At 53.1% G+C, this 21,380-nt stretch overlaps 1 protein-coding gene across 2 annotated transcripts; it reads right to left on the reverse strand.

Annotated features, from left to right (window-relative positions):
- Positions 1-646: 646 nt before the first annotated feature.
- IGF2 (insulin like growth factor 2) lies at positions 647-18,451 on the reverse strand. 2 transcript variants are annotated; one of them, XM_064715532.1, is made up of 4 exons: positions 17,964-18,451; positions 10,232-10,394; positions 3,393-3,555; positions 647-2,944 (listed from the first exon to the last, which is right to left on the reverse strand). In XM_064715532.1, the coding sequence occupies exons 1-4, from the start codon at positions 18,066-18,068 to the stop codon at positions 2,695-2,697; spliced, it is 681 nt and encodes a 226-aa protein (XP_064571602.1). In that variant the 5' UTR covers positions 18,069-18,451; the 3' UTR covers positions 647-2,694. The 2 variants fall into 2 exon arrangements, with proteins under 2 accessions (XP_064571602.1, XP_064571603.1); XM_064715533.1 differs by having other exon boundaries at positions 651-2,944; positions 3,393-3,559.
- Positions 18,452-21,380: the final 2,929 nt, after the last annotated feature.

The raw sequence follows: 21,380 nt of genomic DNA on the forward strand, positions 1-21,380 counted from the left end.
CTTTCAGGTCACTGGTACAACCCAAACTGGTAAAAGCTAAGCAAAGCCCAACAGCTGCTGGAAAACAACCCCAGACCTCACCAGGAATCACTGGGCAGATGACTGGGGGATTCAGGTGGCATCTGCCACAAGGCTGAGGTTCCATGTTGTGGAACAAACATGTTAAGGGTACCACACACTCTCTTGCAATTTTGTACTCCAGAAGAGGAGCTGCAGTGCATTCTGCTCCTCCACAGGGAGTGGCTCTTGGCATGACCTTCTTCCCACCCAACTCTCACCCCAGGAGCAAAAATAAATGAAAAGTAAAAGAAAAAGTCAGGCTTCGTATTCTGGATGGATATTTATTTGCTTAACAGGTTTTCTTTTTTTTTTTTTTTTTTTAATTTTTTCTTTTTTGGTACAAAGCATCCAGGAAAGCTTTTACTTCTCTTTTTAAAAAATAAAAACTAAGTTTTTTTTAAAAAAAGACACATGAAAAGGAAAAAAAAAAAGTCAATTATTTGCAATTTCTCTGTTTTTATTCTGCCTTCCCACCCCACCCACTTCCCTTTCCCCCTCCCTAATTTGGACTGATTTTCATTCTTTTCCATATATATTTAATAAAATAAATAAAGGATTTTCTTTATCGTGTATTGCAGTGCCATTTTTTTAAACAAAGGCTTCATGGCTCAACATTGCAAGGTAATAACAAACAAAAGGATTATACATTAAAATCCTCCCCCTCTCAAGACTCCCCTAGCCCTCCCCTCCAAACCACGAAATAGAATACAATTCAAGTAGTCTTTTTTTTTTTTATGTTTTAAATGTATGGATATATAAGACAAAGCAAGTACAGAACTGGTTAACAGAGTGTCCCCATTTTATTAGCAAGTGAGAGTATATTAGGGAGATGTAATTGATTCCCCCCCCCTTTTACGGTTTCTAGACAGATAATATATATTATTTTAAACCCAACCTATTTTACAGCCCTCTGCCCACCTCTCCAACCCATCTGCTGACCGAGTCCCGCGGCAGGGCCTGGCCTTTCCCCATCCCGTGCAGCAGCCCCGGCCCTGCAGCCACCCCGGCACAGGCGCTGCCCTTCCTCCTGCCAGCCCCGCAGGGCAGCGAGGGGAGGAGGGCAGGGACGCCAGGCTCCGGCCAGAAGGACACCAAGGGCAAGAGAAGGAAAAGGAGACGGCAGGGCGTGGGACTGCTCCTTCGGCAGCGGCTCGGAGTGAGGGCTGCCCGCCCGCCCGCTCGCTGCACCATCGGCACCGCAGCAAGGACAGGGAAGAGCGAGATTCCCCTCGGCTCGGGAAGCTCCAGGGGGTCCGGGGGGTCTCCGTGGCCAGGGGGTCCGTGCAGAAGCAGGGCCTTGAGTTCTAACTGGCAACACCTTCACCGTTCAAAATAGTTTGTCTCCAGAACAGTTCCCTTTTAGTCTAAGTTGCGGTGGTTGTGTTGTTTTTGTTTCTTTTAAACAAAAAAAAAAAAAAAATGGATGCGTGTCGATGTATTCTGTGTGTGCGTGCATCTGTGTACATGAGTAACAGCCAACTAGCTCATATGGTCATGACCAAGCTATATTTCAGAAGAGAAAAGAAACACATTTATCACACTTTTCCTAAAACGAAAAGCTAAAATTTCAAGTTCAGTATTCGCTATCTTGTCCTTCCCTCCCCACCCTCCCTTGCTATTTCTGGGTTTTTTCCCTTCCAACTTACTTTAGCACCATAACACATTTTAAACATTACAATCCCTCTTCAGATACTACACAAAATGTCCCATAAAAATAGTGCTTTTTTGCCAAAAAAGTTATATAATATATTATATATATAAATCAACTAAATCCGTGGCAAATGTGCAATGCAGACGCCTCCTCCATTTAAAGTGAGCATCAGCTCACTTTTTTTCTTTTTTTCTTCTTTCCCCTTTCCTTTTCCTTCTCTCTTTCTTGCTTTCTCTCTCCTCTTCCTCTCTTTCTCCTGACATCGGTGATTTCAAAAAAGGTGCAAGTCGATTTGGAATCTTGTAATGAAGCACACACACAAAAACGCAGATGGGGGCTCCTCGGAACTTCTTCTCAGGTACGTTTTTCTTTTAAAGGTGCAAAAGAAAGTTATAAAAATAAGAAAAACCAAAAGAAAAAAAAAAAAAACAAAAAAAAGAAGAAAAAAAGTGGGGTGGGAATGAGGCAAAAAATCTTTATCCCTCAATGTTTCTCCCCGTTCTACTGTTTTTTTCACTTTATTGTCAAGAAAGACACGGAATGGACGCTTCTTGAGAAAAAAAAGATTTAAAAAAAGGATTTAACTTCATATCCTTTTTTTCCTCTTGCTCTTTCTTTTGTCTTCTGGCGTTGGCACCGGGGATGTCACGCAGCACCCAGCAGCAAAAAAGTTCAAGTGCCAAACTGTCCCTTCGCAAGTACAGGTTTGGAAATACCGGGGGCGTGGGGAAACGAAACAGGTGTGGGAAACGAAAGAACCCTCCCCCCCACCCCAAAAGGGAGATGCCGTGGGAGCGGTGCTGCTCGCCGCCGCCGCCATCCCCTCCTTGCTGTGTCAGTTGTTTGGTTGGGGCCGGAGCGGCGTGAGGGTGCCCCGCCGCCCCGCTCCTCGGCTCAGCGGCCCTGGGGACGGAGGGGCTCGGGGGTCGGGAATCGCCAGTCCTCCCGCCCTCCCCCAGGAGATCAAAAATCGAGACGGCCGGTCAGGGTTCATTTCTGGGGGCCAGCCGTTTCCGGGGAGGCTCGCGCCGCCGGGGGCCTCTGGCTGGGCAGGGAGATGAGGGGACGGTGCAGCGCCTTGGCTTCCTCGGCCGCCTGCAGCCCCTCCGCCTGCCACCGGTACCGGCGAGCCCGCAGGATGTTGGGCGCGTCCCGCTGCCGCCGCTGCGAGCTCTTCTTCTGCCACACGTCGTACTTGGAGTACTTGCCGTGCGAGGGCTTCTGGAAGCTCTCCTGCAAGGACAGGGACAGCAATATTAGCCTCCACTCGAGCCTGCCCGCTCTCCAGATGGGGATTCCCTTCTTGGACCTCCATCCCTCCCATGGAAATATTGCCTCATCCATGGAAACAGTCACAGAAAGGTTGGACGGGGCTCGGAGCAACCTGATCCAGTAGATGCTTATTGCAGGGCAGTTGCACTAGGTGACCTTTAAAGGTCACTTCCAATCCAAACCATGCTATGACTCTGTGACCCAGCCCACCTCTGGTTCCCCACCTTACTAAGAGCTGACTTTTGGCAGGCCCTTTGGCACGACTTGCCAATGGTGGCTGTCTCTCAAAAGCTCTGCAGAAACACAAGACCCTGCAGCTGGGGTTTGTTGTCTCCACCCACGGCCTTCCTGTCGTTTCTCTCTCTGTTTATTTCAGAGGAGGGCCACCATCCCTGTGCAGCCTCCTCACCTTGCTGAGCGCCGGCAGGCCCGCCAGGGAGGTGGCAGAGAGGTCACGCTCCGACTTGACGGATTTGGCGCAGTACGTTTCCAGAAGAGCCAGGTCGCAGCTCCGAAAGCAGCACTCCTCCACGATGCCCCTGTTGATCCGCCGGTTATTTCGTCCCACCGGCCTACCTGCAACAGCAGAGACCCTGGCATTAGCCACCAACCTGGGCTGGACCTCCTGTTCAATTCCTTGTAGGCATCCCTCCACCACCAGCCGCCAGAGACTCCCCATCCTTCAGACACAGCAGCGCTTCTCCCAGACCAGCTGACGCACACCCGCAAACCAGCCAAGTGTCGCGTTAACATTTCCCAGACAAAGGCTACTGATGCCAACACGTGCCTCCAGCGGCACTTTAAATGATGGGGGTTTATCTCTCTCCTCTATCTCTGGCACGGGTGGCCTTCTTGGGCCCAGCTGAGGGGAGGAAGCTCAAGCCCAGCCTGACCGCCAGCGCTGTGCCGATTACTGCGACCGTCCTCCGATGTTGATCCTGGCAAGCGAATTTTATTAGAAAGAAGCAGCACAGTGTTGCGGCTGCCAACCTCCCTCCGCCAGATCAACACTCAGGCAGGTGAAGTGAAGCAAGGCAGCTAAATTTTACCAGATGGGACAGCTCTGAGACAGCTGCAGAAAGAATACAAGCTCCCACACCCGCCAAGAATAGCTATTAAACTTAATCTTTTAATAAGGGTTCCTCTCCCATTTCTGCCTGCAGAAGGATGCAAAGGCCCATGTCTGGTGCAGCAATGACCAAGTACATTTCATATCACTGCTCCAGAGGAAAAGCTTACATCAGTTTTACCGTGTTTCCTCCGCCTCTCAAAATAAAAGAGACGGGTAAAGTTGAATTTCTGATGCAAAGCAAATTTGCTTGGGAATTCTGCCTTCCAGAATGTAAACTGGCCCAAAACAAAAGGATTTTCTCCATGCTTTTGCACGTAGCATGCTATGCTCTTGTGCTGTTGTGGGGTTTGCAGCCAGGCTGCTGCACACTGCCACAAGCACCTCCTCCAAGGTGCTCTGAGGGAGGGAAACAGAGGCCAGCAACAGTGGGGTTTGCAAACAGGATCTGGTACCACATCCCAGCCAGGAGATTTCTGGCACAGGGAAAACGGAGAGTGAGTGGTGTATAGCACAATGCCTAGCACTGCCCACTATGGCATGCCGAGCCCTCACCTCCCAGCTGGCCTGCAGCAGCACACACCACTGCCCACACTGGCCCTGTGCATGACCCATGATCCACACCCCTGCACTCCTGATGGAGCAGGCACTCAAGTCTCAGGCCTTGGTTAAGACCTAAGCCCAGCTTACAGGGAGCTGACCACTTTCCCTGGAGGGTATCCCACCCTGGATGCCCACCCAAAGTGCCTTGGGACAAAGGCTGTAAAGCACAGTTCTCTGTGCATACAGTGCAGCCCCACATGTGAGAAGCAGTGCCAGATGTGCAATGCAGCTGTGCATGTGGGATGCACTTCTGTGCATTCAATGCAGCCCCACATGTGCAATGCAGACATGCATATTCAACACAGTCCTCCATGCACAACGGAGCCCTCTGTGCACAATGCTGCCATGCAAAACACCACGAAAATACCTCTCTGCTGCCCCTGTAATAGCCTGGCAGCAGGGCACTTGCTCTCTGTTAAAATCAGTCATGTTCCCATAGGCCAGGAGCCCTGTGGTCCATGCTGGTGTATTTCCAGCATGCTCAGTGGTTGCAGAAACAAACACAGCATCAGTGTGCTGGTTGATGATCCAGACCATGAGACCTGCCTCTGGGAGTCACTTCAAATGCTTTCTTGTCCACATTTGTCCTCCTTGTGCCACCACCTTCCTTTTCTTTTTCTCTAGAACTTCAGGCATGACCTTTAACCAGCCCCACAGGGAGATGACAAGGTTGGTTCACCCTTGGCAAAGGTTCATTGAAGGGAACACTGTTAGGAGTTTAATTTTCTCTCTTGTGGTCAATAAACACTGGATTGGGCCCTCCCCTGAAAGGTAGGGCAGATGTGTTGGGTGCCCACAGCTCGAGTGATGCCAGAGTAGGCAGCCTGGGTGGTGATGGCCAAAGGAGACAGGGACAGGAGCCAGCTTAGGGCCAGCTGCAAGTATTCTCTGTGCATGCAATGCCCAGTGAGATCTGTGGGAGAGGTGCACTCCAGCAACACCTCGCACTGCACATGGCCCCTGCTTAGGTCCTATCAATCCCAGTGTCCAACTCAATCCATGGCAGGCTGCTGAAGCATTAAGCTGCTCCACAAAAGCATCCTGATATGGGCAGAAGGAGAGTTCAGAAGGGAAAGAGAAAAAATTAAAGTCACCCCCTCTCGCTAGCACATTCCCTAAGGGCTACATTCACACTCCCGCTGAACAGAAGGCTGCACAAGTGATGACACACATGCTTTGAGGAGAAGTTGAGGTTTTCAAAGGTTACATATCTCCTCTCAAAAACAGAAGTTTCCCACTTGCAGTTATGTGTTTGTTTGGAAAGAAGAGGGGAGGAGAAAAACAATGCGGAAAATGGGATTACATTCACCGCTGTGCCTTCAAGGACAATTTCTGGCGTCGGTACGCACGGGCAGATCACGTCAGCATGTGTTTGCAAATGCCAGCTGTGCCACCACCAGAGTGAGCTCCCAGCGGGGACCACCACAGTGACACGGCTTCTTCCTCCCTGACTGCTGCCCCTGCCTGCCTGTCAGGTACACTTGTGGCCCCCAGCCCCAGTGTGCTGCCCTTTCTCTCCTGCACAAAGCTGCTCAAGCCATTCCTCTTGCCGGCACCACTGCCAGCTCCACTGTGACTCTCCGATGGGGCACGTTTCCATTACATAATTGTCCGTACAGACCTTGCCAAATGCCACTACAATCCTCCGGGGCAGAGTTACTTTAGGAAAAAAAATAAGCAAACATAACAAACAGGGATTTAGTCTCAGAAAGTACCTGGAGACAAGAGGACATTGCTGGCTACCAGCAATATTGCTGCTGACCTGGATTGGGAAGAGCGTTTGTTCTGTAACACAATTTACACAGGGACTAAAGACTGAATTTCCTGGCTTTTGCCCATGGGTGGCATCTCTCTGTACCGCCACTGCCAAACCCAGGGAGGGTTTTGCCACTCCATCCCTTGCCCGCAGGGGAGAACTGCGTGGGCTGCAGGCTGCGGCATCACTGGGGCACGCGAGCCACTTCCCATCACAGCAACGACCTCCTCCTCCTCCTCCTGAGGAAACGCGATTCCTCTCAGCCTTCACTGAATGGCCAGGCTCCCTTTCTCCCAAAACTGTGCTTCACCAAAACCTTCTACAGCACTGCTGAGGGGACAAGCCCTGAGATGCAAAGTGCTGTGAAGCAAAGCCTGGCAGTGTGAAGCCCTTCAGCTGCCTGGGGTTATTCCTGCCTAGGTACAGGCTCTCCTGACAGGGCATCCCAGAAGTGGCACAAAGCCAAACCTGTTCCTGGGAAAACCCAGAGGCCATGTACCTGCAGCTCAGCGATGCCTCTGTGCCAGAGGAGGCACAGTGCCCACTGCCATGGGGGACAGGAGGAGCACCCCACTGCTCCAGGCTCCCCACCCTCACCAAGCAGATGCTGCGGGGAGGGGTGCACGGTGCTGGTGCCACCCTGGCTGGGTCCCCTCTCCTCCGGTCAATCAGGCGGTCAGCCGAGTGGAAGGGGACTTTGGGTGTAAACAGTCCCCGTGCCCCTGTCGCAGGAATGTTGGGAGCAACAAGGGGGCCTTTGTGCAGCACCAGGCCCCGTCCCAGTGCCCCCGGCCTGGCCCTCCCCCACCCCGGCACCGCACTTTCCCCCCTGCTTTTTCCTAGTATTATTCGGAGGAGCGGCGGGTGCGCAAGAATGTGCCCCGTCAGCACAAGCGGCTGCAAAGAGCTAAATTCTTATCAGCTGTTGGAAAGGAGGAAACAGGAGCTGTTGTTTACAGAGAAGTCGGCCGCCTCTCCCCCTGCAGCCCCTTCTCCCTCCCTGCCAGAGCAGCATGACAGCAACCTCAGGGCTGAGGCTTCCTCTCGACCAGCCCTGCTTTTCACTCCGGGCTGGACTCGGCATCGCTGCGTGGGCTGTGCCGCTGTCCCTGGGGGGCTGCTGGGGAGCAGGGGTACCAACCCTGCCACAGTGCCATGGCAGGAAGCCACCACCTTGACAGCAGCTGCGGCCAAGCCAAAAGACTTAAAAGTCACGGAGAGGAAGCATCACCAGTGCAGAGCAAAGCGTGCTCATATTCAGCTCTAGCTTGCCCATGCATGCCTGGGGGTAAATACAGAGCTGGCATCACCATTTCCACCATGTCCCAAGGCTAGGTAACCTCAGTACTGCTGGCCCTGCCCCTGTTAGTGCAGCTCTTCTGCAGCCCCAGCTCTTGGAGGCAGCTTCAGCATTCTCAGCCCCAAGCACCTGCCGGCCGTGGTGCCTCCCAGGACACCATCTGTGCCTGCATCCCCCTTGCACTGATGCAAAATCACTGCATCTCACAGCCAGCTTCCCTAGCAAAGTGCTCTCTTGCAAGAATGCAGAGCATCACAAGTTCTTAAATAATTGTTTCAGCAAAAAAAGCAATAATGGATTTTCATACCATTTTTTGTTTTTTCAATACTACCAGCCTGTCCAGCAAGCAAGCCCTCAGGTATGCACAGGACAAGGCTCCCCAAGTCATTTATTTCTTGTGTGAACAGTTGCTTTAGCACAGGCTGCTCATCAGGTCACACATCCCAAGCTGTGAGGTGCCCAATACAAACCCAGGCCCAGTTTTAAGATGTAAACCCATGATGGTGCAACACAACTGTGCCCTATTGCATATACAGGGTGACAACAGCATAGCCATGTGGGTTTAGGAGTAAAGATGAACATGGTCAGAAATAATCACTTAGAGAGGGAAAAATTAAGTGAAATAGGGATGTCCAAAGCCTTCGTCAAGTAGAGGCACTGCCCAAATGTCTTCAGCCTTGCATGGCAAAGGCTGGTTAGATCTTGAAAGGGTTAAAATATTGGACTACGTTTCACCCCTGGTACCTGGGCTCACCAGAAACATCCAAAAAGGTAAAGATGGGAGAGGACAAAAAGAAATAAAGTAAGAACCCCCTTGCAAGCACCCGACTGGCCACTTGGCACCAAGAGACTTGTCTGCCTTCAAAAGTGTTTTTATTTTGGCCTGGGCAGCTGGGTTATTTGAGGTGAAAGGAGGTCAGTTTGACCTTAAAACAAAAGCCCCATTCCCTTTCATCCCCTGAGAGAGGGAGGAGGGAAGAGAAAGCAGGGAGGGAGACAGATGCTCCTCTACATATAGAGGGAGAGGAAGAGCTGTGAGAGCAGGAGAGGCACTTGCCTCCTTGCCATGCCACTAAGGGAAGGGGAGATGAAGAGAGGAAGGGCAGCTGCCATGCAAACCCTCACTGCTTGGCTCCATCACAGTGAGAAAGTGCACCCAGAGCACCCCAAAAGCACTGCCTGCCCACAGCACCCAGGGAGCCATGAGAAGATCCCACTGCACAGCCAGGATGGGGCAGGGGGATTGTTCCCAGAGGGCTGCAAAGCCACCTGCAGCCCGACCACCTGCCCAAAACTGAAGCTGAAGCCCTTCCCAACCTGAACACTGCTGTGGCTGGGTGTGGTATCCCTGTGCCTCTCTCTATGCAACATAAGCAGGCAGCAGGAGACAAGTCTAGTAAAGCATCCAGGTTAGGTAGGGACATACAGGTTGGGAAAGGATGTCCAAAGTTGTTCCCTAACTTTGCAGCACCCCATTGTTCCCTGCACAATCAGACTGGAACAAGAGGGAGGCTGGTGCTCAAATCTACTCTTCCAAAAAAACACTCTGTTTACTTGAAAGTGACTTTTTAATTCCTTTTCCCAAGGCAGAGACAAGACTGCCAAAAGCACCATGTGCAGCTGGTATCTCCATTCTCTTCCCCTCCATTTGACTTTGCATCTTTCCTGTAGTCAGTCACCCTGTGGCTCAGTCGTCAGTGGGGAGCAACACACAGTCTTCCCACTCCCAAGCAGAGCAGGGCACCAAAACACCAAAACAAGGTTATTACACTCAAGGCATCTTTGCCCATAGATTACTGAGAATCCATTGTCACTGGTTTACTCCTCATCCTCCCTGTTTACCAGCTAATGCATTGTGCTTCCAATGGTACCCAAAGCATCCTGCTGGAATGCCACTGCAATCAGCTGGTCTGAAGCCATCTGCATGCTGCACACAGCAGCACTGCTGCATTTTTTTGCATTAGCTGCCCTGCAGAGGGGTAAGACATCACTCTTCAGCAGCAACATCACCAGTGGTAGCTGGGAGGTCACAAAGCTTTGTCACAAAGTTTTGGGACCAGCCAAGAAGGTGCTGCTGTACCCAAGCAAAGCCTGCCTGGGAGGGAAGAGTGCTCAGCTTCCTGCCTGCTGTCGGGATGCCACACTTAGGCAGCAAAGTTTCAAAATAACCCTGGGCCCAAGCTCAGCAGAGCACTGGCTGCAGACATCCTTGTTATTGTGATGATTGCCCTTATCACTGGTGAACCAGCCACATATGGTTCCCCAGAGACAACTGACTATCCTGAGCATCATATGCAGGACCCAGCTTCCCCATGGTACCAGACAGTCCCCAAAACCAGTGCCAAGTGGATGCCTGTCACCCCGACCATGTCCATTTTCTTGCTCCTCTCCTGGCCTGCTGCCATATACAAGGAAATCCCGAAAAGCATCAGGCTGGAAACCCCTCCTTTCCCTCCCGGCCCGGCTCTGCTGAGCCAAGGTGCGGGCTGGGGACAGCCTGCTGTAGTGCCCAGCACTTACTGAAGTAGAAGCCCCTGTCCCCGCAGACGAACTGCAGCGTGTCCACCAGCTCCCCTCCGCACAGGGTCTCCGCCGTGCCGTAGGCGGCTGCCGAGTCCAGCGCGTAGGCCAGGAAGGCCAGGAGCAGCAGCAGCATCCGCCTGGCCGCGCACATCCTCGGCACCTGGGGACAGAGGCACAGCGTTAGCACCGCGGGACAGACCCCCCCTGCCACCTCCCCTGCCCGCAGCACGCCGAGGGGATGCCCAGCCATGCCGGGATGCCCAGCCGTGCCGGGATGCCCAGCCGTGCCAGGATGCTGCTGCTGCTGCTGCAGCTGCAGGGAAGGAGCGGCAGCTCTGCGACAGCCCTGGCTGGGGGGAGGCCAGCTCCCTGCACTCGGCCGCCGGGCAGCAGCGCCGGGCAGACAAGGTTTGCATTGAGGCGGGTTTTCCATTGGAAAATCCCACTTCAGCCTACATCTAAAAGGCTTTTAGTTCCCCTGCTCTTTCAACGGCGTGATTTTTTTTTAATTTTCCCCCCTTTTAAAAGGGAATTTATTCAAATTATTATTAGTAGGTGTTGTTTTTTCCTCTTCTGATGACAGGTTTTCATGCCCCGTCTGAAAACACATCCATGCAAAGTGAAATCATGTGAAGCCTCAACCTGTCCTAGAGCTGCTTTTGAGGAAAGCTGGAAAGAAGAGCTTTTGTCCCAGGCATGTGAGAGAGATGAGGCTCAAGCAATCAAGAGGCTGATTGCACAAGCTGTGTTTGCTGACAAGAGTTGGGACTGAGAAGACATCCCTCAGTAACAGTGTGGTCCCACGGGAAACTCACCTGAGGCATCACTAGGGAGGGTAAAGGCAGTGTCAGACAGTGCAGAGCATTAAAAAGGAAACTCCCTGGATATTTGCTAACTAGCCCAAAGACTCGGCTCCAGCAAACAGCTTTATATCCGTGTCAGTCTCTGCAGGTGTAAAGCAAGGGTGCTATCGCCCCACTGGATGGGGCAAAACCCATGAATGGCTCAAGGCATTATAGTCCCTCAGTAGTGAGCCTCACAGTACCCATACAGCCAAACAACGCTGGGTTTTGACCAGACAGGTAAGCTCAAAATGAAGAGATGCACGTCAAAATAGCAGACAGTGGGCGGCAACCCTAATCTCAAGCAGAGCATCCTCACTCCTTGCTAATATTCAGCCAAGGCACTAGGTCTCACATCCAGCTTTCATCACCATAGCATCTGAGCAGCTCGAGAATAATATCAGTTAATGAATATTACCTCACCCCCCCGGGATGCTCGGAGATGGAGCCGAAGCCCAGGATAGATTAAATGACTCGCCCAAGGTCACAGGGGAAGTCTGCAACGCAGCCAGGAAATTAGCCCAGGTCCCCCGAGGCCCCGCTACGGTCCTGCCAGCAATAAAGACACCCTTGCTCCCAAATTTTTAGTAGAATTTTTAGTAGCACGTAGCTCAAATTGTAACTGCTAGAAATGCATCATGCTTACAAGTCTTGAGCTCTGCTGAGCAGCAGGAGGACACGAATCAGCAGCAGGAAAAGCCAAAACAGAGATTTCAAGGTCTGGGTGGGCTGTGGGGGACGTTCCTCCTGCTTGAGTTTTGATGGCCATAGGATTGCTCAGCCTGTGCTGGCAGAGATCAGCAAGACTGGCAGAAGCCCTCCAAAGCTCTGGATGAGAGAGGCAGCAGCCCTGGGAACAAAGTGGTCTCAAATCAGTGAGTGATGGGACCAGGACCAGCTTTTCCAATTGCAATGGACCCTTTAGCACACTGCAGGGACTTTGTTCTGTACTACAGCAGAAGCAGAGGGATGGCACCAGGCTCTGACAGCAGGCTGCTAAGCTGTAGTGTTTTACCACCAGCACCTTTTCACCTTGTTGGTTTTTTTTTTTATCAAGTTGCCCACAGCTGTTTATTGGGCCTCTCCAACATGAACACAGCATCACTTTCACTGCTGAAGTCATGCCCCTGGTGCTGCAGCATCAGGAGCCAGATCTCCAGCTGACAACAGACCAACCACACTGTTCCTGTCCCTTTTTCAGCACTTTTTTTTATGTGCAGATCCCAATTGCTGGTGTCCCCAGGCCTCAGGTATTGCCAGCACTCATTGCTGGGGTGACAGATTTGCCACCAGCCAGTGTTGCCATCAAAGGTACTCATATGGGATTTCAGGACACCCACATGATCCCATGTCCCCAGCTGGGCTCGTGCTGGCTGTGGGCACTGTGGCTAATGAGCAAGCTGTATGCTGGCTCCCTAGGCCAGAACCAGACCTGACACGAAGGGGTTGATTGATGGCACAGGTGACAAGCACCATTTTTCCTCCACATTCAGTCTAAAGAAAAGGGTGAGATGTTCTGAAGCAAGGGGAGAGCAAGATTTTGTCAGCAGGTGATATTTGATGCTAGGGAGACCTGATACCTTCTGTGGAAAAACACTTGTGCTCCTCAGAAAATACCCGTTCCTGCACAAGCTGCACTGCAAGCCCCTGGCAGCCTTCCCTGCCTCCTCTCCAAGCTCTTTCCAGGTGCCCACACACCCCATAATTCCAGCCAGGAAATGCCCCTGAAGCAGCAGGAACAGGGAGAGCCCCAGTGCTGTCATCCAGAGCACAGCTAACATGGAGGTGTAATGCAGAAGTGCATCCACCTTTGCCCAGGCACCAGCCACCAGCCCTTCCCTCTGCTGTCACCTTGGCGTCTCCCTGCTCCTTCCAGTAGCTGTGTAATGAGAAACCAGGCAGCAAAGCAAAATGCATCTTTATTTACTACCCAGTGCTGCAGTTTCCCTCCACCTTAGTGGAGCTGCAACCCAACTCAACCCCGCAAGCCCTTCCCTCTGCCTTTGGCCCCACTGACTCTGCAAATAAAAAGCCCCCAGACTTCACACAAAGGCTACAGAGGCTCCCAGGGTGCCATCACTGGCTCAACATCTCCCAGTAGCCTTTTAATTGATCCTTCCCTCCCTCAAAGCAGGGGTGAGCAGACCCATGCAGGAAAGCTTGCACCCACCGCTCCATGGCTGCCAGAGCAGGTGCTGCTCACCCCAAAAGAGAGTGTCATGGCACAGCTGGGTAACTGCAGCCCAGATCTGGCTGGTGCAAGCACCGTGCCAGCTGCACCGGTGGCAGGAACTGAATGGCTGTTCAGCATGATGAGTCTAAGCCCTGTGAATACCTCCAAGGCTTCATTCTCCACTGGAAACATGAGACAGCACAGCTTTTGGTTTCTGGTCCCAAGTATTAGGACAGGCATGGTCTCTTCAGCTGTTGAACAGGAGCAAATTCACACCAATGGTTGGAAGAACCTTCATGTTTTATTAGAAAGCCTCTCTTACATGAAATGGAACAGGAATAAGGCAGCAGAAGGGAAGTGGGTCACTTCCCTCAAGGACAAGGCCCTGTCTCTGCTAGAAGAGAGGCTACAGACACCACTGTCCCATTCCTGCCAAAGCAGGTTCAACCAGCCATGCTGACTGCTATTGCTCATCATGTGCCCAGGCAGGCTCACAGGCTTTAGGATGAAGTGGGAATGGCAGCACGAGACGTGCCAGATGCCCAACAACCTGAGCACCAAATTCCTCCTGAGGAGGGCTTGGAGCCCACAGTGTGCAAGAGGGTGATGCAAGAGGAATCTCTTGGTTGCACAGGTGACCTGGACCATCCTGGGAATCACACCTGAATCTCTTCTGAGTAATCTGAAGCAGCATGATCAGTGCAGAACAGGCTCAGACAAAGTATCAGCACACACTGCTGGCCTCTCCCTCCCTGGAGAGGGTCTGCTTTGCTCTCCCATCCTTCATGCCCCTCTCATGCCTTTCCCGTCATCCCCAGCACCACATACAAAACCAGTTTGCCACTGGAACCAGTCCAGCTGCAGGCTGCCATGTGCAGGATGTTCCTACCTTGGAGCTCCTTGTGGCACTGCACCCATGGCCAGGGACCCCCAAACACCTCTTGGCACCCCCAGCCAGCAGAGAGGGCTCTGTCTGAGTGGCTGTGATGTGGTGGGAGTGAGCCCGAGGGCAGGTCTGCACTGGAGTCACCCTCCCACCCGAGACTGCTAAAGGATTTTGTCAGGATCTGCTGCTGAATCAGCTGGATCGAAGTTTCTGTCCAGCTGCTGGGGAGTTGGGGGCCAAGAGGCCACAATGTGCTAAAAGGCCCAGTTGCCAAGTCTCAGAGTACAGCTCAGGCATCCCTTGCATCCAGGCTTGTGCTGAGCAAACCAAACCACGATGCCTCTTGGGCAACAAATATCTCCCCAAAAACAGAGACAAAACCTCCTGTCTGACCTAATTCCTTCTTCAGTCTGGCCTTCATTGCAATTTAATATGAACAGAACAACGTAGGAGGGAATTGACAGATGGCCCAGTCTGTAAAATTTGGATTTGGACAGCAAATAGAAAAAACAAAAAATCTTGCTTCTTTGTGGAGCAGTGCAGCATTTAAAAGGGAGCACGGCAAAAGAAAAGTCGTCAGCCCAAACCCAGTGGCACATGTCAGAGGGGAAAACCCCAGTTTACACATCCCAGCATCCCTCACACTCCATCCCTTCAAAAAAAAAAAAAAGTAAAAAAATAAAAAGAGCAGACTGATGTTTTGCTACTCTGATGATTGCCTGTGAGAGATGCTGAACATCTGCCTCTCTGCATTACTCCTCTCCATGGCCAGCCCCAGGAGAGTGGGGAGCTGAGCTGAACCGGTTCTGAGCGTGGCATTCCCAAAGGAGCAGGATGTGGGCATGTGCCAACCTCTCAAGGGCCAAGGGAATGCCACCCCTGCCCACGGGGCAGCCCAACCTGGCACAGGGCGCTGGGCCATGATGCCCTGAGGTGCCAAGGAGCAAAGGCATAGTAGAAGCCAGTGTGAGAGGCAGGTGCCTTGGCGGCTGAAACCACCCAGGAGCTGCATCTTGGGCAGAGGCACAGGGATGAGGTGCCCAGCAATACCTGAAGGCAGAGGAATCACCTCATGCTGTGCCACAGAAGAGCCTCTGTCTTCATCGGAAACAGAAAGGAGACTTCCAACGACACACAGCTTGGAAGAAGCAAGCTTCAAAACACAAAACTTTTGACCACTGAGTTGTCAGGCGAATTAAAACCACTCAAGGAGGACCAGGGGTTTTGCTGTTTAGCTCAGGCTTGAATAAAATAAAATACTTCTGATTCTTGGCACCTGGCTTGCATGACATTCATATGGCTGAGGCTGGCAATACTGCTGCTATTTTTAGCCCTCACTTTTTTGTCTTCACTGCTCGTCCCCATCAGCAGCCCACCCCACCCCACACCAGAGGAGGGTCACCTTTCTGCCTTCCATCCCGTGAGCCTGGAGAGGCACCTGCCTCCTCTGCCTGTGGGGCAGGGAAGTGCTGCCTGCACCCCATGCCTATAAGTGCTGCAGGAGAACTACTGTGCCTGTGGAAAAATCAAGCTGAAAAAGGTGAATGGGGTATTCAGTACCATTTACTCACCCCACTGGGGAGTAAGAGAGTATTGCATAAATTTTGGTATGCAGCCCAGAAATATTTGATTTATTGTATTAAAAAAAAAAAAAAAAAAGGAAATGCAATCTTGCTTAACTCTTCTAAAGACAGCTGGCAGGACCCAGTGAAGGGATTTAAGTCTGTTTTAGTAGCCTCACTTAACTACTTTCTTTATTGTTCCTCTCTCCTTTCTACATTCCCTTCCAAAACCTGGAGTATATCAGGGAAAGTTAACAGCAAGTTAAGCTGTTAAATCAGGAACTGTGGTGACTGGAGTCTACTGGCAAATGATATTCCCACAACACGTTGAACTTGCTTTATGTCTTGGCAGAGCAGCTTTAACCCCTTCAGAGCCAGGCTGCAGGGCCACGGCAGACTTCCTCCCCTGGTGCCCCCCACCTCTCGTGACCCCTCTCCCAAGCATGCCGAGGGAGGCCGATATCGCTTTCCCTGCTAAGACACTCATCAGCTTTTAAAAGCAAAGACAATCCAAAGAAGGATCGGAGAGGTCAGCCCCAGGACACGAGCTGGGAGAGGGTGGGCCACTTACAGTGCTCGTATGCACTGCTGGAAACACACCAACTCCTCGGTCCCTCTAAAAATAAGACCTCACCTGCTGTGTTTGCTTTATTTAAAAAAAGAAAAGTGCAGAAATGCTTTTCTCTGGTGCTCCGTGAGACGAGCTGGGCTCGTGCTGAAGCCTATAGGAATCGAGGGGAAGACACACACTGACAACTCTGGGTTGACTGGTCAGAGCAGCAGCTCTCCAGCCAGGCTGAAAAAAAGATCACCTGTCAGAAAGAGCGCTGGGACACACACGCAGACACATTTTGGCTCTCAAATTTCATGCAGCGGTGGGAGGGGACCTGCGGTGTCAAATCTTTTATCCCTTAATGAATTTTCACAGGAGCTGGGATAGCCCCTTTGAAAGGCTGAGTGAACTTGTGTGGGTGTCAACAACACGGAGCAAGATTTACAGCTCTGACCCATTCACCCCCACCAAAATTGTCAAGTTGGGTCCAAAACAGCACAGTGGAAGTCAAATCAGAAGTGTCAGTCAGTTTTATACCTCCAGATGTCCTTAGCACAAAGTCATCCTTAACAAAACCCCTCGACCCAGGCTCCTCAACTCCACTCTAAATCAAGGCAAGAGGAGGAATAAAAATCCCAACACGTTGAACCCTGCAAAGTAAAAGGGGGAAAAAAAACCGCCTCCCACATACACACATAATCTGACAATAAACAAACCCAAAGAAAAACATGCCTCAGTCTCCCAGGCACATCCCAGCATTTGAAAGGAAACTACAAATTTTGTATAGGGAGCCTGGGTTGAAAGCACAGGCTCTCCCGAGGTGTCTTGTTTAAAACCACCCACACAAACCTTGTTTTCACATTTGATTGCTCCACACCACCCTAGCGAGACCTGGCGTATCAGCAACCCTGCTGAAGTACCCTTGGCTGGAGGGGAGGCAGCCACATCTGCCGGTACAGTTACGCTAAATCCGAGTTCCCTCATGTGCCCCAATTCCCTACTGCTCAACAGAGTGCTAAAACCTTTCCAAGTTGCGCTCTTAAAACAATTACTGTAGGGAAAAGCAACTGGGAAGGAAGAAGAAGAAAAAAAAATTTAAAAATCACAGAAAGTCGAAGGCTGCACGCCAACCATTAACTCTCACTCCATTTTGGCTTCGCTTTCTTGTTTTTCCTCGCTGTATTTTTATCCCTCCCGAGACCAAACACACCGCAGTGTTTTGCAGAAGAGAGTTTAATCATCTCGCCGCTCTCCGGGGCCGGAGCCCCGGCGCTGCCCTCCCCGCGCGTCAGCCGCAGCCGCCCGGCGCGGAGGGAGCTCGGCGGGCAGCGGGGGCCGCGCTGCGCTCGCTGCTGCTGCTGCGTGACCTCGCATAGCCCCGGCCCGGCCCCCGCGCGGCCCCCGCCGCTCCCTCCGCCCCACGCGGGACCGCGCCGGCAGCTCCGCGCCGGCAGCACCGCGGGCGGGCGGGCGGGAGCCCGGGATACCCCGCGCACCCACCGCAGCGGGGCCGCCCGCGCCTGGCCCGGCGCTCGGGGTCCCTCTAGTGACACGCGTGGGGACGGCGCGGCTCTGCCCGGCGCGGTCGGGATGGCTCAGCGGTGCCCGGGCGGCACGGCACGGCACGGCACAGCTCGGCGCGGCTCTGCCCGGCGCGGCGCGGGCAATCCCACCGTGCCCTGCCCGCGGAGGGCAGCGCGGAGCGGCGCTTACCTTGGCACTGCCGCTGCTGCTCTCAACTTCTGGCGGCGGCGGCGGGCCGGGGAGGAAGGCGGGCTGCCGGCAGCGCTCATCCGTGTGTGCCCCGGCGCTTGACATGCTGCTCTCCTGCCCTGACAGCGATCGCGGCTTTGGCTTGCCTTCCCCGCGCCCTGGCACGTTCTCCTCGCCTTGCCTTTTTGGTATGTCAAGTCCCTGCCGGATTTTGTCTGAAGGATGTTATTTTGTTACGATCAGGTATTCTGTTATTCTAGAGAAAGCGCTCGCTCGCTCGTTCTTTTCCTCTCCTTTTTCTTTTTCCTTTTTTTTTTCCTGGGTTGTTTTTCGCCCTTTTTTTTTTTTTTTTTCTTCCCTTCTCTTTCTCTCCTGCTTTGGCTGCCCCTTAGGTGGCTCTCACTTTTGTGTTTACTGAGTGCGTCCCTTTGGTCGGGGCGAAGGGGCCGGCTGCCTCGCTGCCCGCTGCTACCGGCTGCTGCCCCACGAGCGAGGAGACAAGCAGGGCGCTCCGGCTTTTATACCTTTTATACCCCCCCCAATGGGCATGCTCTCCCGGCGAGCACCAGCCCGGCCACGCAGCCAATAATGTTGCAGAGCGGTCTAACCCCCTCTCTTCCCTCCCTCCCTTCCTTTCTTCCCTCCTTCTCCCTCGTAACCCTCCGGAGTCCAGCTCGGGAGGGAAGAGGGGACAGAAAGTTTTTGCCGCACGGTTTCTTTGCGTGCCGCTACCCGGGATGGGAGCTTTACCCCTTCTGCCGGCCCCGGGTGCGAGGGGAGCTCCGCGCATCCGCGGCCGCCCCGCAGGTGAGGGGAAGAGCTGTGGATCCGCACCCCGAGCCCCTGCCCGAAATACCGGGGGGCACCCCTTGAGCGCCTCTGGCTGCGAGGCGGCGAGCGCCGAGTGCCGGCGGGGTGGGAGAGGGGAGATAGCCCGGCCCGTCCTCTCTCGGGTGCCCCTCTAGGTGCACACGGGCACAGGTGCCGGCGCGGCCGCCCAAGGGCTCGGAGGAGCTCCCCGATTATGGCTCGGGCATTGCCGCCGTGCCTGCCCCGCTGCGGGCAGCGAGCCCCGCGGCCACCCCTGCGTGTCCCTGTGGGCACCGTGGGCGCTGCCCCCCGCACCGGGAGCCTGCCCCTCGCAGAGCACCTTCCCCCGCGCTGCCCGCCGGCTGGGTGCTGTGCTTCCCGCCGGCTGCTGCAGGCGAGCCGTGCCGCCTCGGAGCCGCGGGGACTTTTCCCAGGCTGTGCCGAGCGAGTGCAGCGGCGCGGGCAGAACGCGCTCCCGCTGCTCGGCGGGCACACCGGGCTGCATCGGCTCCCCAGGGTCTGCCTTCCCAGGGCAAGGAACCCCAACCCCGCTGGCTCTCAAAGGCAGCCCCCAGGCCGGCTCCGCTGCTCCGGAGGGTGCCCCTGTGCAGGGACACGCGTATCGGCGGCGCCACAGGCGCGCACCCTCGCTGGAGCGGAGAGGAGCGCGGCTGCCTGAGACCCAAGCGGCAGGTTGGCCCACCTGGCCCGCATAGCTAGCGTTGCGAAAGGGCGAGGATGCAGCAGTCCTCACCCCAGCATGCAATAAACATCCCCCCCCTTTTTTTTTTTCAAGTTTGTGCTTTATGTTTCCCTCCAACGATGGGGGTTTGCTTCATCTTTCAGCAGTCGGGATTGCCCTAAACGTGCCCAAGAAAACGTGGGCAGGATTATCCTTTCTCACTAGGCTTTAGGCATCCCTTCCTTTGCTCCCTAGCATCCTTCTGTTTGCGGTGCTGTTCTCTGGGATGTGTCCCTGAGCATCCCACCCAGCAGTCCCGGTGTCAGGGCTCTAGGCTGCAACCGAAACATCGGCGCATCTGGGAGGTGCTGAGGAAGCAGTTCCGTGCTCATCGGACTCAACCACAGGCATCAATTCTCAGCTCCTACACTGATATTTAAACGTGTAAAGAAGTGACCTGGCTGTCAACGACACTGAGCATCTGCCGGCGTGTGCCCGGGCTCCAGATTTCTCCTTACCTTGGGCTTTTGGAGTTTCTCCTAGATGCCCAGGACTTAGTATATCCGAGCTGTGGGTCCTCGCAAGCTGCTCAACAGAGGTGGTCTTAACAAAGAGCAAGCCACCTTTTCCTCCCCGCAAAAGCAGAACCCATCAAAGGAAAGGACCCAACCTTGGCAGGGGGGTCAGCGGGGCTGTAAGCTACTGTTAATAGCTGAAGGAGCCCTGCTCCCTTCCCCCAGCTCACCACAAGGACCTCCTGAGAGTAGACAAAAGAAAGCTTGGAGGGTTAATCTCCCTGAGAAAAACAAGTGATTTTCCAGTAAACAACTGCAATAGCAAACAATGGGGGTGAAAAATAGCGATCATAAAAAAGTCGGTTTGGAGGAAGAGGCGACCCAGTAAGAGAGGTGTCCTTTGGCTGGGGGAAAAACACGGCAGCAGTTGGATGAAGATTCAGCAGCAGCAGCAGCAGCCACAGCAAAATAAACCCCACAAGTTGCCACTGGATCTACTTGTGTTTGTGCCTTTTGATCTTTTAATTGCTTCTTAGTTATCCTTCAGTGCAAATAAATAGTGCATTGTGTCAAGAAAGAGGAGGGGGGCGGGGAAGGGAAGAAAGAGACACAAAAGAAAGAGCTGTCTCCCAGAAGAGAAAAGGAACAGGTTCTTTCCCCCCACCTTTAAAGGAGTGAATATATCTGTATTGGGGGGGAGGAAGGGGATGGGATTAGAAATCAAAGCGAAATTGGAGAGAAGCACATTAAGCCTCGGGCATCCTTACAGTAGGAAGGAAAGAGTGAGGTGGTAAAACCCTCGGGGAGTTTATTCGGTGAGTTATGAGAGGATCCACGAGTGTAATATTGTTAAAGGTCAGCCGAAACCTAATTTAAACTAGGGATGTGTGACCTCCGCCCTTCATTTAGTACAGTCATAAGGAACATTACACTGCAGATATCTGGAACAATAGCTGCCTCCACCCCAAACTCCAGCCCTTGGCATTGCCTGCGAGGAGGGCCGGCAAGGGGGAGCAGCAGAAGGACCAATAAAACCAAGGACGCAGCAAACCTGGAGGCAGGGAGGCAGAAAGAGAGGGATAGGAAGGCCTCTAGAGCACAGCACTGACCACCAAAGGTCTTGCAAAATCCCAGGAAGCATTTTGGTGTGAAAGTGGATGGGGCTGCAGCAAAGCATCACCTGAAAACTTTGAAAATACAGTAAAAATAAACCACTGCCCCTTGGATTTGTCTGCATTTGTCTGACCTCTGGTCATCGGTGCAGCTCAGGAGAGAAATTACAATTGTGGGTTCCCATTAAATTTTCAAGGAGCAAGGACAGTGTTCACAAAGCAAAGTGAGCTGACACTAAGTGAAGATAAGATGGAGCTGAAATAAAAGCAATATCTGAAAGGTGCCCTGGACAGATGT

The sequence above is a fragment of the Zonotrichia leucophrys genome, chromosome 5 (assembly GCF_028769735.1).
Source record: "Zonotrichia leucophrys gambelii isolate GWCS_2022_RI chromosome 5, RI_Zleu_2.0, whole genome shotgun sequence".
Taxonomy (NCBI): Eukaryota; Metazoa; Chordata; class Aves; order Passeriformes; family Passerellidae; genus Zonotrichia; species Zonotrichia leucophrys.

Coding starts and splice junctions, on each gene's coding strand:
- IGF2 (XM_064715532.1), bottom strand. CDS start 18,068: ATGTCAAGCGCCGGGGCACACACGGATGAGCGCTGCCGGCAGCCCGCC. Junction 10,395..17,963: donor GCAGCAGCGGCAGTGCCAAG/GTAAGCGCCGCT, acceptor CTCTGTCCCCAG/GTGCCGAGGATGTGCGCGGC. Junction 2,945..3,392: donor GCCTGCCGGCGCTCAGCAAG/GTGAGGAGGCTG, acceptor CTGTCCTTGCAG/GAGAGCTTCCAGAAGCCCTC.